The sequence below is a fragment of the Schistocerca cancellata genome, chromosome 2, assembly GCF_023864275.1.
Source record: "Schistocerca cancellata isolate TAMUIC-IGC-003103 chromosome 2, iqSchCanc2.1, whole genome shotgun sequence".
In the NCBI taxonomy this organism is placed as follows: domain Eukaryota; kingdom Metazoa; phylum Arthropoda; class Insecta; order Orthoptera; family Acrididae; genus Schistocerca; species Schistocerca cancellata.
In genome coordinates, this window is record NC_064627.1 from 1,084,464,111 (window position 1) to 1,084,479,594 (window position 15,484).

Genomic DNA, 15,484 nt, shown 5'->3' on the forward strand with positions numbered 1-15,484 from the left:
AACATTCTTCAGTAAGTAGTAATTTGTAAACATCAGATTGTAAGTATGGTTCTTAGCTTTTATCTTGTGGATGTTTTATCACACACACACACACACACACATAATTCCATAAAAACATCTTAGGATGACATATCCCAGTGTGCAGATTAAAGTTAGTGACTACAGTAATGTATTTCATGAGATAGTGACATCATTGTCTGTGATGTACTTTGGAGTTGATGTCCATGTAACTTTATTTTCACATGAAAAGTGTAATTTGACAATACAGAAGTGAAGAGTTATTGCTGTAAATGGTTAATAATGCCATCATCATCATCTTCTAAAATTTGTTTAGTGGATAGTAAAAACAAAATAAGGGAAAAGCTAAATGTAGTTTGATGTCTGGTTCGAGGGCAGGCAACTGCTTTTATTCACTTTGTTGACATAATGTTTATATACCTTATTATGAGATCTGCATACCTGGTTTTGTTTCCTCTGAAGCAACTGGAATTTGTTTCGGAGCCTAATGAGAGTATGGATTTTTCAAATGTATTTAAGTTTCTTGAGTGAAACTGTAACACGTAGTAATGAAAATAATAGTTTCATTATAGATTTAATAAGAAGGCACATATTTACAATGTTCTCTGCATGAAATTACCTTGTTTCTCTTTTAACCAATACACACATTCTCAACACCGTTCTGTGATATTTCAGTGTTAAGGCACCAACCAGGAAAGAAACCAGTCGCCAAATATCTGAATTCAACTTGGGCAAACATCAGATAGAAAATGATACTGTTGGTGTTAATGAGTTAACCAAAGCTCTTGAGAAACGTGCAAGCCATGTGGAAATTGGACAGAAATTAAAAAATTTGAAACAAAAGGCAAAACCACTTAAACCTCCACTAGAAAAATTTGAAGCAGAAAAGGTGAGCACTTTTAATTTCATGTATTTATCAAAAGATCTGGTTTTGGTATTATGTTTAAGGGATGTGACTAGCACATCATATACAGGCATAAGATTATTGTGAGCTCGGTAACGTGTTGAATGACAAAATCTCTCTGAAATTCGTTTACCACTCTCCACCAATACATTGATAATATGCATTTGCCATGGATGAATGTGTCCGCTCAGGTACTTTGAGGACAGCCTCTCAGCTGTCAGTCAATAGTAACCCAATCTGTGACCATACAGGGTAGATTATAAAAACATTGAAAATTTGGTGGGGGAATAGATGATTCTCTTCACACATCTTCATTTTCAGTTGCTTTTAAGCAGATTCAGTCATTTGGCATAAGCACTTTAAGGAGACTTCATAAAAATACTTCACTTATTAATATTTCTTAAAATTAAATTTATCAGGAACACATTATTACAAAGTTAAACTTTTATTGGGCCCGTGGAGAAATTATTCTAACGAATAAAATAGATTTGCTATTAAAAATGTGCAAGTTTAAAAGCAATTTGCTTGGCATACTGTGGGTGAATTTATTTATTTATGTATTTTGTCACCTGAGAAGATCATGCATTTCAGGCTCTCCTTCACATCCAATCAGGCATCTTTAGTCAGTCAACGCTACAGAATGCATAGTATATAAGCTGTAGATAACAACCACAACAACAATGGATTTAGTAATGAATAGATTTCATAATGGCAAGACAGAGGTTTTGAAAGCAAATTTAAACTGTAAAACATTCCCAGGGGAACTTTTTGACTCTAACCATGATTTATTGGTTGTGAACTGTAGATTAAAACTGAGGAAATTGCAGAAAGTTAAGAAATTAAGGAGGTAGTGTTGCCTACACATTTTTGCCTTTGCAGTCATCATCAGTAACGGCACTTCTGTCAAAAGTGTCTGAAAAGCTGGTAGTGGGCATAATCTGTTGTCAGTAATGTAGTCCACACCATAAATTGAAGTTCAAACACTTCAATTGCCCTTGGCGTCTGAATAAACTAATGTTTATAGCCAATTTGAGTCATGCTGTTTTAATTACAGTACAGGTAAATCAGTAACCTCACACTAAACTTGACTGATGTCCTACAATGTTGCTCGAGTGCAGTCACCTAACCATAATGTAATAAATAAAAACTGTTCAGTGCAGTCACTGAATATAACTCGTAAGACACTGTGCCTCAGGTCTAACACTTGAGTCAATGCAGAAACAATGTGCACAGCCAGCTACTGTTGGGAATAACACTGTTAATATTGTGCACTAGTCATTATTGAAATTCAACACTGTCAGTGAAAATAATTACAAGTTTGCAGTCAGTCATTAAAAACAATAATTGAATAAACTCCCAAACCAAAATTTAGATAATATGCGGTACATTTCCCAATTTTTAGTTTGTACGAAATTGTATGCGGTGCATTATCCATAATATTTTATTATTATTTTTTTTTTATTTTTTATTTATTTATTTATTTATTTATTTTTTTTTTGACGTATAACTTGCTCATATCATAACTCACTGCAGATTGAACTAAAATGGCTTCCAGCATGTCTCTTTTGTAAGTTTACAATACTTAAACTGAAGTTGTGTATTTTTGCTTGCCTGATTTTCACAAATTGCAATTAAAGATTTACATTTCTTAGTAACTGAATAGTGGATGGAGTTTCATTCAGTTAGTTTGTGAAAATATATGATTATTTCAGTAACAGTGTTTTATCTAAAATCATTAATTACTTCAAAATCAGTAGAGTGCAGGTGTTGCTAACGTATTTTTATTGCTGTTTGTGTGAATACCTTACTTATTTCTACAGCTTCTTTACCTACTTTATCAGGGAGTCAGTAATTGGGTGTACGTTTACATATGAACAATGATAATGAAATCTGAACGTACTGTTACTTTGTAACTAGCACAGATTTCAACCACATTAATCATACTAATGGATTGAGAATAACCAAAGGAAAGTAACACATAACAATGTTACGTTGAATCAGACCCAAATCAATATTTGGAGTTTTTTTAGCTACAGTGCACTTAATGGCTATATTGAAGATTTTTTTTTTAAAAAAAAAAAAGTAATTTTTGAGGTAGGAAAAACATAACAGATTGTCAGTAATCCACCTGCCTCCTCATATCACCCTCACATTGAGTTATATAGGCAGATATTGCCAAATAGCTGATTATGTAATCCAGTGTCTAGACATTTCCTACAAAATGTTTACAAAAAATGTCACACATTCAGCTTCAAAAATGTTTGGTTATCGAAACTGATCTTAAACCAACAATACATAGAAATACAAATTAGTTAAAATATATTGATCATATACTATATAAGAAAACCATATTTCATTATTAAACAATCACATCTAATAAGCAGCAGACATAAATTCGGAAACATTGAACAGTTTATATTTCTGGGGGCAATAACAGATGAACAAAATCAGAGATACGTAGAAGTGAAAATGAGGCTGCAAAATGCTAATAGAGCCTATCACACAATACAAAAACTTCTAGGGTCTAAGCTACTGACAAGGAGAATAGAAATGAAACTATATAACACAATCATCAGTCCATTCCTATCTATGGAGCAGAAACAAGGAGTGTAACTAAAAGGAAGAACACCAAGTACAAGTATTTGAAAACAGAGTTTACAGGAAAATCTCTGGCTTGTACAATGAAAATGAATCACAAAGCTGGAAGAGAAGACAACACAAAAAATCATGTGCTGCCGCAACAATAATGAGCATAATAAATTCCAGAAAACTTCAGTGGGCAGGCCATCTGATGAGACTGGAAGAGAATCAAGTGGTTTCAGGAGTATTAATGGAGAAGTCAAGTGGTAAGAGATGTAATGGGAGACACAGGAGTTCATGGGTAAATTAAATTAAAATGGCATGCAACAAGATTGGTGTAAATAATTGGCAGGAAGTAGCACTGAAGAATTTGGTGGCAACACGGGATTGGAACGGGAGCTTCTAGTCCCTATAGAAGAGAAGGAGAAGAAGAAGAAGATATTTCATTATTAAATGTCTGCTTACATTCAATTAGTTTTTGTTTCATAGTCCCTGAAAATCAGAAAATACATAGCAAGAAAAAACTAACTTAGAAATACAATACACTTTTTACTCTTCACTGTATGCAGACACAAAGGGAAGGAATTCCCATCTTCCAGCCGCTTTGCTACTTACTGATTGCATATACACTTTTCACTGTTACACAGAGCTGCAAATTGGTCCAGGCCTTTCACATGTCCAGATGTTTGTCCCATGTTCTCTGATTTCACCAGTATTCCTGTAGGTAGTTACCCTTCATTGCTGTACAAGGAGAAAAAAAAAACCTATCTTAGTACCCCAATAGTTACCACAACTAAATCTATAAGAAAATGTTTCATTTTTAAATTACATATGTATTGCACAACTACACACACACACACACACACACACACACACACACACACACATTAATTTTTCAGGTATCTAAAAAAATGTAAAAAGAATGGAATCTGCTTCATGTTAGTATGTACTTTAACCCAAATTACTATCTCACTTTACTGATCTCAAAGGTGAAGTTTCCAGTCAAATTTGCAGAATGCTGCTTAGTGTTTCTCTTAATTTCTATCTCTATAATGTCAAATCTGCTCAGCATACTCAAGTCCCTGCCACTTTTTAAATATTGTCACTTAATTAGAAAAATCTGGTTTCTTTCTCATCATCATTCTGAGCCGGGACATAAATAGCAACTACTAACAGCAAGAAAACTGGATATGTGACAGTACATTATTAGTACCTCATCAAAATTTTACTATATTATTCAGCTTTTCATTTACAGTGTATATATTGCGTACAAAATAACTACTTGTTGTCTAACTCATAAAGATTTTCCACTATACAAACTGTATGAAACTGTACACTGTTAGGTTTCCGTACTTACTTCTGGCTGTTAATCCCATTATTTACTTTCTCTATAAACACTGTTAGCTAGAGGAATGGATTCACCATAATCAATCTACTGCGAAGTCAGGCTTCTTAACCATTGGTCCATTACCTAACACATTTCTCGTCACTACTACATTATTACTTCACTGACTGTTGATGCATCATTATTCTTATACTCCACGTCGTCATTACCCATTCATTATACTTTATCATTTCATTGAACAACAGATATACAACTGCTTTGCTTAGTAGAAAATAACTCTAACGAATAACACTCTGCAGTACTGCACCATAACCTTATAGACAACCATATATTTAATAATATAACAAGACAAAATACGTATTAATGATTTCATTACTTTTACTTTATACCATCATATTACTCTGAAATGAGGCCTGAAGGGTAAAACAGGTACAAACCTTGCTTTATTACTTCAATTATTTCTATAAGCAACTTTATTTCAACTTTGCTTCTACTTACAGAAACCTCAAAGGCTGAGGTATGACGCATTTTTTCACAGATATACATTTTCACAAATAGTTGTATTCAGCACCAAAACTTTTATATGTTGTCGCAAATAATTAGGTTCTTGCTGATGAAAACAACTATTACAGAGTTGCCCGTTGCTATGAATATTCTTTTTGATTTTATTTCATTCTTCTAAATCACACTGACTTTACAATTTCCACATTCAGAAAAGCAATAATTACATTGTTGTTGACAAGTTTAGCAAAATGTGTGCATTTCCGTCAGAGGCATGCCCACCACTACCTTAGATTCTGCAGTACTCTCAATTTCCATAGAGTTTACAAACTTTCTTGAGAGGAGAAAAATCTTTACCAAATTATGTCATTATTTCATAAATAAATCCAGAAACAAATTTAATAATTAGCATTAGGTTGCACAATTAATAATATGAATTTTAAGTATGCCAGAAATTTTGTAATTTCATATATTTTTTTAAAAGAAGAGTAATTTTAACTGTTAGTACATATTGATTGTAACAAATTAATTTCTTTTTTATACATTTTAGCCTGAAATATAATACAAAATTATATGAATTCACTTAATTAAACAGTTGAAATAATTTTAACCTATGCGAGATTCAAGATTATACAAGGTATTAGTTGTTGTCATTGTTGTTGTTGTTGTGGTATTCAGTCCTGAGACTGGTTTGATGCAGCTCTCCATGCTACTCTATCCTGTGCAAGCTTCTTTATCTCCCAGTACGTACTGCAACCTACATCCTTCTGAATCTGCGTAGTGTATTCATCTCTTGGTCTCCCTCTATAATTTTTACCCTCCATGGTGCCCTCCAGTACTAAATTGGTGATCCCTTGATGGCTCAGAAGATGTCCTACTTACTGATCCCTTCTTCTAGTCAAGTTGTGCCACAAATTTCTCTTCTCCTTAATTCTATTCAATACCTCCTCATTAGTTATGTGATCTACCCATGTAATCTTCAGCATTCTTTTGTAGCACCACATTTTGAAAGCTTCTATTCTCCTCTTATCCAAACTATTTATTGTCCATGTTTCACTTCCATACATGGCTACACTCCATACGAATACTTTCAGAAACAACTTCCTCACACTTAAATCTGTACTTGATGTTAACAAATTTCCCTTCATTAGAAACACTTTCCTTGCCATTGCCAGTCTACATTTTACATCCTCTCTACTTCGACCATCATCAGTTATTTTGCTCCCCTAATAGCAAAACTCATTTAGTGACTCATTTCCTAATCTAAATCCCCAACTACATTCCATTATCCTCGTTTTACTTTTGTTGATATTCATCTTCTATCCTCCTTTCAAGACACTGTCCATTCCATTGAACTGCTCTTCCAGGTCCTTTGCTGTCTCTGATAGAATTACAATGTCATTGGTGAACCTCAAAATTTTTAGTTCTTCTCCATGGATTTTAATTCGTACTCCGAATTTTTCTTTTGTTTCCTTTACTGCTTGCTCAGTATACAATTTGAATAACATTGGGGATAGGCTGCAGCCCTGTCTCACTCCTTTCTCAACCACTGCTTCCCTTTCATGCCCCTCGACTCTTATAACTGCCACCTGGTTTCTGTACAAATTGTAAAGTCTTATGCTCCCTGTATTTTACCCCTGCCACCTTCAGAATTTGAAAGAGAGTATTCCAGTCAACATTGTCAAAAGCTTTCTCTAAATCTACAAATGCCTCTTGAAGTCTGAGAGTATTTCGTCTGTCTCGTACATTTTGCTCACCAGATGGTAGAGTTTTGTCAGGGTTGGCTCTCCCAAGGCTGTCAGAAGTGTAATGGAATGTTGTCTACTCTCAGGGCCTTGTTTCGACTTAAGTCTTTCAGTGCTCTGTCAGACTCTTCACGCAGTATCACATCTCCCATTTCATCTTCATCTACATCCTCTTCCATTTCCATAATATTGTCCTCAAGTACATCGCCATTGTATAGACCTTTTATATACTCCTTCCACCTTTCCCTTTTTTTGCTTAGAACTGGGTTTCCATCTGAGCTCTTGATATTTATGCAAGTGGTTCTCTTTTCTCCAAAGGTCTCTTTAATTTTCCTGTGGGCAGTATCTATCTGACCCCTAGTGAAATATGCCTCTACATCCTTACATTTGTCCTCTAGCTATCCCTGCTTAGCCACCTTGCACTTCCTGTCGATCTCATTTTTGAGACATTTGTATTCCTTTTTGCCTGCTTCATTTACTGCTTTTTTAAATTTTCTCCTTTCATCAATGAAATTCAATATATCTTCTGTTACCCAACGATCTCTACTAGCCCTCGTCTTTTTACCTACTTGATCCTCTGCTGTTTTCACTATTTCATCCCTCAAAGCTACCCATTCTTCTACTGTATTTCTTTTCCCCATTCCTGTCACTCGTTCCCTAATGCTCTCCCTGAAACTCTCTGCAACCTCTAATCTCTGGTTCTGTCCATTTATCCAGGTCCCATCTCCTTAAATTCCAACCTTTTCGCAGTTTCTTCAGTTTTAATCTACAGTTCATAACCAACTGATTGTGGTCAGAGTCCACATCTGCTCCTGGAAATGTCTTGCAATTTAAAACCTGGTTCCTAAATCTCTGTCTTACCATTATATAATCTATCTGAAACCTTCCAGTATCTCCAGGCCTCTTACATGTATACAACCTTCTTTCACGATTCTTGAACCAAGTATTAGCTATGATTAAGTTATGCTCAGTGCAAAATTCTACCAGGTGGCTTCCTCTTTCATTTCTTAACCCCATTCCATAGTCGCCTACTAAGTTTCCTTTTCTTCCTTATCCTACTATCGAATTCCAGTCACCCATGACTATTAAATTTTCATCTCCCTTCACTGTCTGAATAATTTGTTTTATGCCATCATACATTTCATCAATCTCTTCATCATCTGCTGAGCTGGTTGGCATACAAACTTGTACTACTGTGGTAGGCGTGGGCTTCGTGTCTATTTTGGCCACAATAATGCATTCATTCTGCTGTTTGTAGTAGGTTACTCGCACTCCTATTTTTTATACATTATTAAACCTTCTCCTCCATTACCTCTGTTTGATTTTGTATTTATAACCCTGTATTCACCTCACCAGAAGTCTTGTTCCTCCTGCCACCAAACTTCACTAATTCCCACTATATCTAACTTTAACCTATCCATTTCCCTTTTTAAATTTTCTAACCTACCTACCCGATTAAGGGGTCTGACATTCCAGGCTCCAATCCGTAGAACGCCAGTTTTCTTTTTCCTGATAATGACATCCTCCTGAGTAGTCCCCGCCCGGAGTTCCGAATGGGGGACAATTTTACCTCCGGAATATTTTACCCAAGAGGACACGATCGTCATTTAACCATACAGTAAAGTTGCATGCTTTCAGCCATTCGCCGTACCAGCACAGCAAGGCTGTTTTGGTTAGTGTTACGAGGCCAGATCAGTCAATCATCCAGACTGTTGCCCCTGCAACTACTGAAAAGGCTTCTGCCCTCTTCAGGAACCACACATTTGTCTGGCCTCTCAACAGATACCCCTCCGTTGTGGTTGCACCTACGATATGACTATCTGTATCGCTGAGGTTCGCAAGCCTCCCCACCAACAGCAAGGTCCATGGTTCATGGGGGAGGTGGTATCGGTTATCTCTATAAAAAAAAGGAAATGTTAGAGGAGGATGATTCATTACAATATCCCCTCAAAAAATTTGGAAACAGGGTTTTTACAATATTTTGTTACAGACTATAAGGTTTGCCAAACGGTGTACAAAATGATGCACAGGATAGCAGATGGATGTATAGAAGTATCTGATACATAACATTTTATAGAGAACATGAAAAAAATATCTGCTATAAAAATCATAATCTATACCTATATCAGGATATGGCACTCAGATTTTCAGATCTGTGGAACATACTGTCACAAGACAAATAATGCTAGGTCAAAACTGCAACATTACACCACTAAACTATAGAAATAATTTCAGAAACAATGCAAATGACTAGAATTTATAAACTTTAAGCTATGATCTATACAATCAAATCTTCAAAAGAGGAGAGAAAAAATTTCAGAGTCTAAGTGTATGATGAAAAAAAAACACAATGACTGGTACAAACCAGAAGAATATACTCGACCATGAGTAGAAATCAATCAGTCTTATAAACCATAGTATCCAAGGATATGTTGACTCAAGAAAGAACAAAATAATGGAAAAATACTAGGGCCTGAGTTACCAATGTGGGGCCAATCCATGAATCCAAACCACACCAGGTACAAACCATCAAAAAATATTTCGACACAACAAAATTACTAACACACACACACACACACACACACAGAGTCGTGATGACTAGGTGTACCCAAAACAGAGCTAAGCATGAGTCTGTCCACAACTCAAGATCCAGTTAAAAACAATATTGCAATACTCAGGATATATTCAGGTAAACAGTCATAGTTATCTTTGTATGATGACACGATCCAGTAGCTTGACAATCAAAATCAGAGTATGAAAGCAGACATGTATACATCTTTTTATATTGTACATACTAGTAAATGTCTTCCACAATGACCTACGTACACAAAGACCTAGAAAATGCATTTACAGTTAAAAAAAATACATACTGATTTAAAGTTACATAATGGTTGGAGAGTGAATCCCCCGGTTAAAATAATGCATTTACGCTGAGTAACACTGTCTTTAGCAGTCTTGGTTAACAATTCACAAATATCAGGTACAACACACATTCCAGTCGACAGATGCTCAAGTACGTTACTCAGCACCCACTATCTCTTGCAAGATGACTGGTCTAGCAGGGTTCAGCCATACAGCAGTGTGGGGGATGAATCTACCCACATCTTTTAGCTTCCTCCTTAGAGTTATCATCACATGCTCCAACATATAGGTAACTTCCTGTCTAGCATTCACATCAAATCCTGAAACATTGGCTTGTGTACTAAATATGTTGTTCAATACCTCCTACACATCACACAAGATATGCTCTCCATCTTCATTTTACATAGTCGGTTATATGAGATTTACATCAGTTGAGATTAAAAAGCGTTCACATTAGAAACATTAATAAAGTTAAAATGAGTAAAAAAGAAATGAAATCACTAGGTGATACACACAGATATACTAAGGTAATGTTCCTAATTTTTGCAGTACAAATTATGATTATTGTCCCATTTCAAAACTGTAAAAGGATCTACTCATTTAGCCTCATGGCAATTATGTATTAAATTCTAAAGCACAAATCTATTGCAGAACATAATTACATAGTGTATCATAGATTTTAACCCAGTCAATAGATAAGACAAAACTTTAAAAATCACAACATCTTACATATTAAATTCTTGACAATGGAAAAAAGAACAAACAAACAAAATTTAGATACTGATGAATAATGTCTATGTGCTTTCTGTTCAGTGATATTGCATAATCCAAACAACTTCTTAGATTACACAAGTATGTATGCACTAGGATGTGGATTTTCAAGAATTTCGAATGGTCCAATATAAATATCGAAAAAAAAAAATTATCTCACATGTCAACACTTTATATTTCTCTTTGGCTTTCACCAACACAAGATCTCCTACTTTAAACTTAGAAAATCTACTTTTACCACCATGTCTCTGCTTTCTCCCATTCCCCTGTTTTTTCATCATCTCCTTAACACACACTTCCCTCTCTTGTGAAGATAGAATTTTACATGCTGGAAACTCAAAATTTTTAGAAATAAAGTTAGCTGGTCTATGATTAAACATGATTTCAAATGGTGAAAAACCTGTTGAAGAATGTTGTCAACTGTTCATAATATCCTCAAAGTCACTGACATGATCTACCCATCTGCTAAGATTCTTACTACAGTATGTTCTAAACAGACTTTCAATCTCTCTCATATATCTTTCTGCAGGGTTACTCAAAGGATGGCACATTGAGGTTAGAATATGCTTTATTTTTGTGTGATCAACAAAATCTTTCCAAGCTTGTGCTGTAAACTGAGAACCATTATCAGATAAAATTATTTTAGTAATACCCACCTGATAAAAATATATGTTTTCAAATGTAGAGATGATTTGCTTACTGAGAGCTTTCTTGAGAGGAAACAACTTTACGAACTTAAAAAATACACAAACCGTGGTTTGATAACAAAATCCATTCTTAGACTTAGGTATGTTGTTGTTGCGGTTTTTAGTCCTGAGACTGATTTGATGCAGCTCTCCATGCAGACTTAGGTAAAGGTCTATAAACATCAATAGACACGAGATCAAGGTTACTATCAGGCAATATGTTTTGCATTTGGCCTCTACTTGTTTGGTTACTTATCTTCACTCTTTGACATCTGTCACAGCTGGCAATCTTCTTCTTGACTCTTCTTCCTATATTATTAAAATAGATGTTTTCCTGAATCTTTTGTGTGCATTTGGTTGTTCCACAATGACCAAAACTCTCATGTGTATAAGTAATTAAAGTATCAATACACTGTACCGGCTAACATAGTTTACAATCCTCTGAGTCAGTCTTATGTCTCCTGAATAAAATACTCTTGTGTCCCCTTCTCCTCCTTTCTTACCAACAGGCTCTTAACCAATTTCCAATTTTGATCATGATTTTGATACTTACAGAATTCTTTGCAAATTTTAAAGATCTCTTTTTCCTCTTTCACACCTTTCAAGTACATAATTTTAAACTCCCTTTCTCTTTCTCCAAAGTTGTTGGATAATTCAGCTCCTAAAGGTAGCCTAGATAAAGCATCAGCAACTACATCATCTGTGCCCTTAATGTATCTGATTTCATAACTGAATTGCTGTAAAAACAAGGCCCAATGAGTTATTCTGTTATGGTACAGCTTACACACCTGAAGGTGACATAATGCTTTGTGATCAGTATTGACGATGACTTTGTGACATAGTAAATAATTTTTAAATTTGTTGAATGCCCAATACACAGCCAAAAGTTCTTTCTCAGTAACAGTGTATGTCTTTTCATGTTTCTGCAATACTCTACTAGCAAATGCAAGAGATCTTTGTTCAACAACACCATCAACTTCAACCTCCTGAAATACATGAGCACCCAATCCAACATCACTACTGTCTGTTATAATACAAAAAGGAAAACACAAATCTGGTCTGAACAGAATCTGACTTTGACGCAACTGTTGTTTCATCTCATCGAAAGCATCTTGACACTCCAGATTCCAATCCCAAACAGTATTCTTCTTCAAAAGTTCACACAAATATGGAGCATTTAAGGCTTGGCTGCTACAAAATTTTCTATAAAGTCCAGTTAACCCAAAAGAATGATTGAAGCCCTTTTTTATTGCGAGGAGGAGGAAAATTAGTAATAGCATCAAGTTTCTCTTTATCAGGTGCAATTCCTTTTTCAGATATAACATTTCCTAAAAATTTAACTTCTTCCACACCAATTTCACACTTACCTATTTTCAAAGTCATCCCTCCTGATTATAATTTTGAAAACACATCTCTTAACAGATTCAAATGTTGTTCCCAAGTCTTTTCTGTGACCAGAATCCAGAGGTCTTACGAATTCAGCTACACATACATTTAACCCAAATGGCACCACACAATATTGAAAATACGTACCTCCATACAAAAATGCTGTATACTTTCTAAAATTAATTTCAAGTGGAATCTGGTGAAATCAGAGGTCAAGTCCAAACTACTCATGTATTTTACATAATCAAATTTGTGTAACAGCATGTACATGTTCTCAGGATGATCATTCCCTCTGATAAGAAATTTATTAAGATGTCTAGAGTTCAAAACAATTCTCACTCCACCATTTCTCTTACTTACCACAACTAAAGGATTATTGTAAACACTCGTACTTCTCTCTATTACATTCCATGTTTCCATTTTCAAAATTTTTTTCTCTACATCTTTCCTTTTGGAAATGGTATACTATATGGATTGAGAAAGAAAGGTTGATTATCTTTAAGGTAAAGCACGTACTGATAGCCTTTTACTCTCCCTGGTTTTTCACTAAACAAATTTCTAAGTTGTTCCTCTTGTATATCATTAAGAGTCGTAGCTTCCCTTGCTTTAGAATCCACTGCACTTTCAAAATATGGATCCTCAATCCCATTAAAATCTGTATCACCATCAAACACCTGGTACTCACCATGGTTCACAATGTTTAGCAAATAGTTACAACTTTTCCCACAGTTTAAGATACAGAAATTAGTTTCCACATAAGTATTACTTTTAGGTTCCAAAATAATCAATTCTTTAGCATTCCATCCAAAACAAGCCACAACTTTCGCTGTCCAACCCGTACTGAGAATTATATTTTCTTCCAGACTAGGGATCACTAAACATCCATATTCAAAGATTTTGCTTTCTATACTAAACGTTAAAAGTACTTGAGATTTTACCAATTTGCTTTGCTTACCTAAAGCTCCTCTTATCTTTACACCTACAATGGGCACTTCCACAAAATTCTTACCATACTGGATTTTGTGTCTAAATTGTTCAGCTGTACAACAAATTGGGCTACCTGTATCAGTCAAACAGTTCCCTTCCCACTGATCAATCTTAATCCTAATGTGAGGACATCCAAAATCTGAATCATCATCTCTGTTATTAGACACTTCATGTAAAAGATCACTTTCAATTTCATCAAATGCTACATCTACACTGTTTTTGCAAGGTTTTATCAATTTTACTGGTACCATTGCATTACTTTGGTTACATGTGTTGACAGGTAAAGATTGAGCACACTGAATGGGTTCCATAGCACAACTAACATCACTTACTACAGAAGGAACACAAAACACTGTACTGTCAAAATTACATTTCCTACTTAGATCCTCTTTCACTTCATTCCACCAATTTGGATACTGATTTTGACTAACCACAGTTAACTTATTCCAGAATGCAAATTTATCTATGTTATCAGCAATATGGTCCCAGACAAATTTCAAAAAAATTTCTCCTTTATTCTCTAGGCTTACAGATAACTCATCGTTACTGCTTGGATCATTACTCTGCATGGCATTAATGAAAAACTGCTTTGACTGGACTGGTATTCCATGACTCTCACTTACATCATCACAAACATCACTTACCTTACCTGTATTCACAAATAACTCTGAAACTTCATTATTCTTAAATTTCACAAAAACCTGATCATCATCATCATCATCATCATCATCATAATATTCTTCCAAAACTACTTCATTAATAACATCACTAACAACACAAGTCCCATCACTATCAAAAAGTCACATACCTCACCTACATTCATTTGTAATAAGCTACCAGTCTCAGACTTACCAACCTCAGTCATTTCATAGCTCTCATTCACATCTACATAAAAAAATACCATATAATTCAGGTCCAATACAGGTATTACCTGTTTTACATGCATCAATAACACTGTTTTCGACCAAGAGAAGAAATCATTAGTACACACTACATCAAAATTCTCAGAAGATGGCATTCCCTCAGAATTATTAAGATCCATAGGAGAGCCAGCCATGACTAATCTGTTCTACCTGATTTGCAAGATATATGGGACAGGCAAACTCTCAGACTTCGGGAAGAGTGTAATAATTCCAGTTCCAAAGAAAATATGTTGACAGGAGTGAACCAAACTATCAGTTTAATAAGTTATGGTTGTAAATACTGACGCAAATTATTTATCAAAGAATGGAAAAACTAGAAGAAACCAACCTTGGAGAACGTCACTTTTTTGTTCCAGAGAGAGATAGGAGCATGCAAGGCAATACTGACCTTATGACTTATCTTAGAAGATAAGCTGAAGAAAGTCAAACTCACGTTCATAGCATTTGTAGGCTTAGTGAAAGCTTTTGACGATGTTGACCGGAAAACGCCTTTTGAAACTGTGAAGGAAGCAGAGATAAGATATAGGGAGCAAAGAGTTATATGCAACTTATAGTGAAACCAGACTGCAGGTATAAAAGTTGGAGATGAAAGGGAAGCAGTAATTGAGAATGGAGTGTGTCAGGGTTGTATCCTGTCCCCATTGTTATTCAGAATCTACATTGAGCAAGCAGCAAAGGAAACAAAGGAGAAATTTGGGAAAGGAAAAATTCTGGGAGAATAAATAAAAACTTTGAGGCTTGCCAGTGGCATTGTAATTCTGTCAGAGACAGCAAAG

At 35.1% G+C, this 15,484-nt stretch overlaps 1 protein-coding gene across 1 annotated transcript in view; it reads left to right on the forward strand.

Annotated features, from left to right (window-relative positions):
• The window catches only part of LOC126163090 (U3 small nucleolar RNA-associated protein 14 homolog B), an 87,659-nt gene that overhangs the window by 8,553 nt on the left and 63,622 nt on the right, over window positions 1-15,484 (forward strand). The window contains exon 2 of the mRNA XM_049920002.1: window positions 694-907. Coding sequence (XP_049775959.1) covers window positions 694-907 — 214 coding nt within the window. The remainder of the gene's footprint in view (window positions 1-693; window positions 908-15,484) is intronic.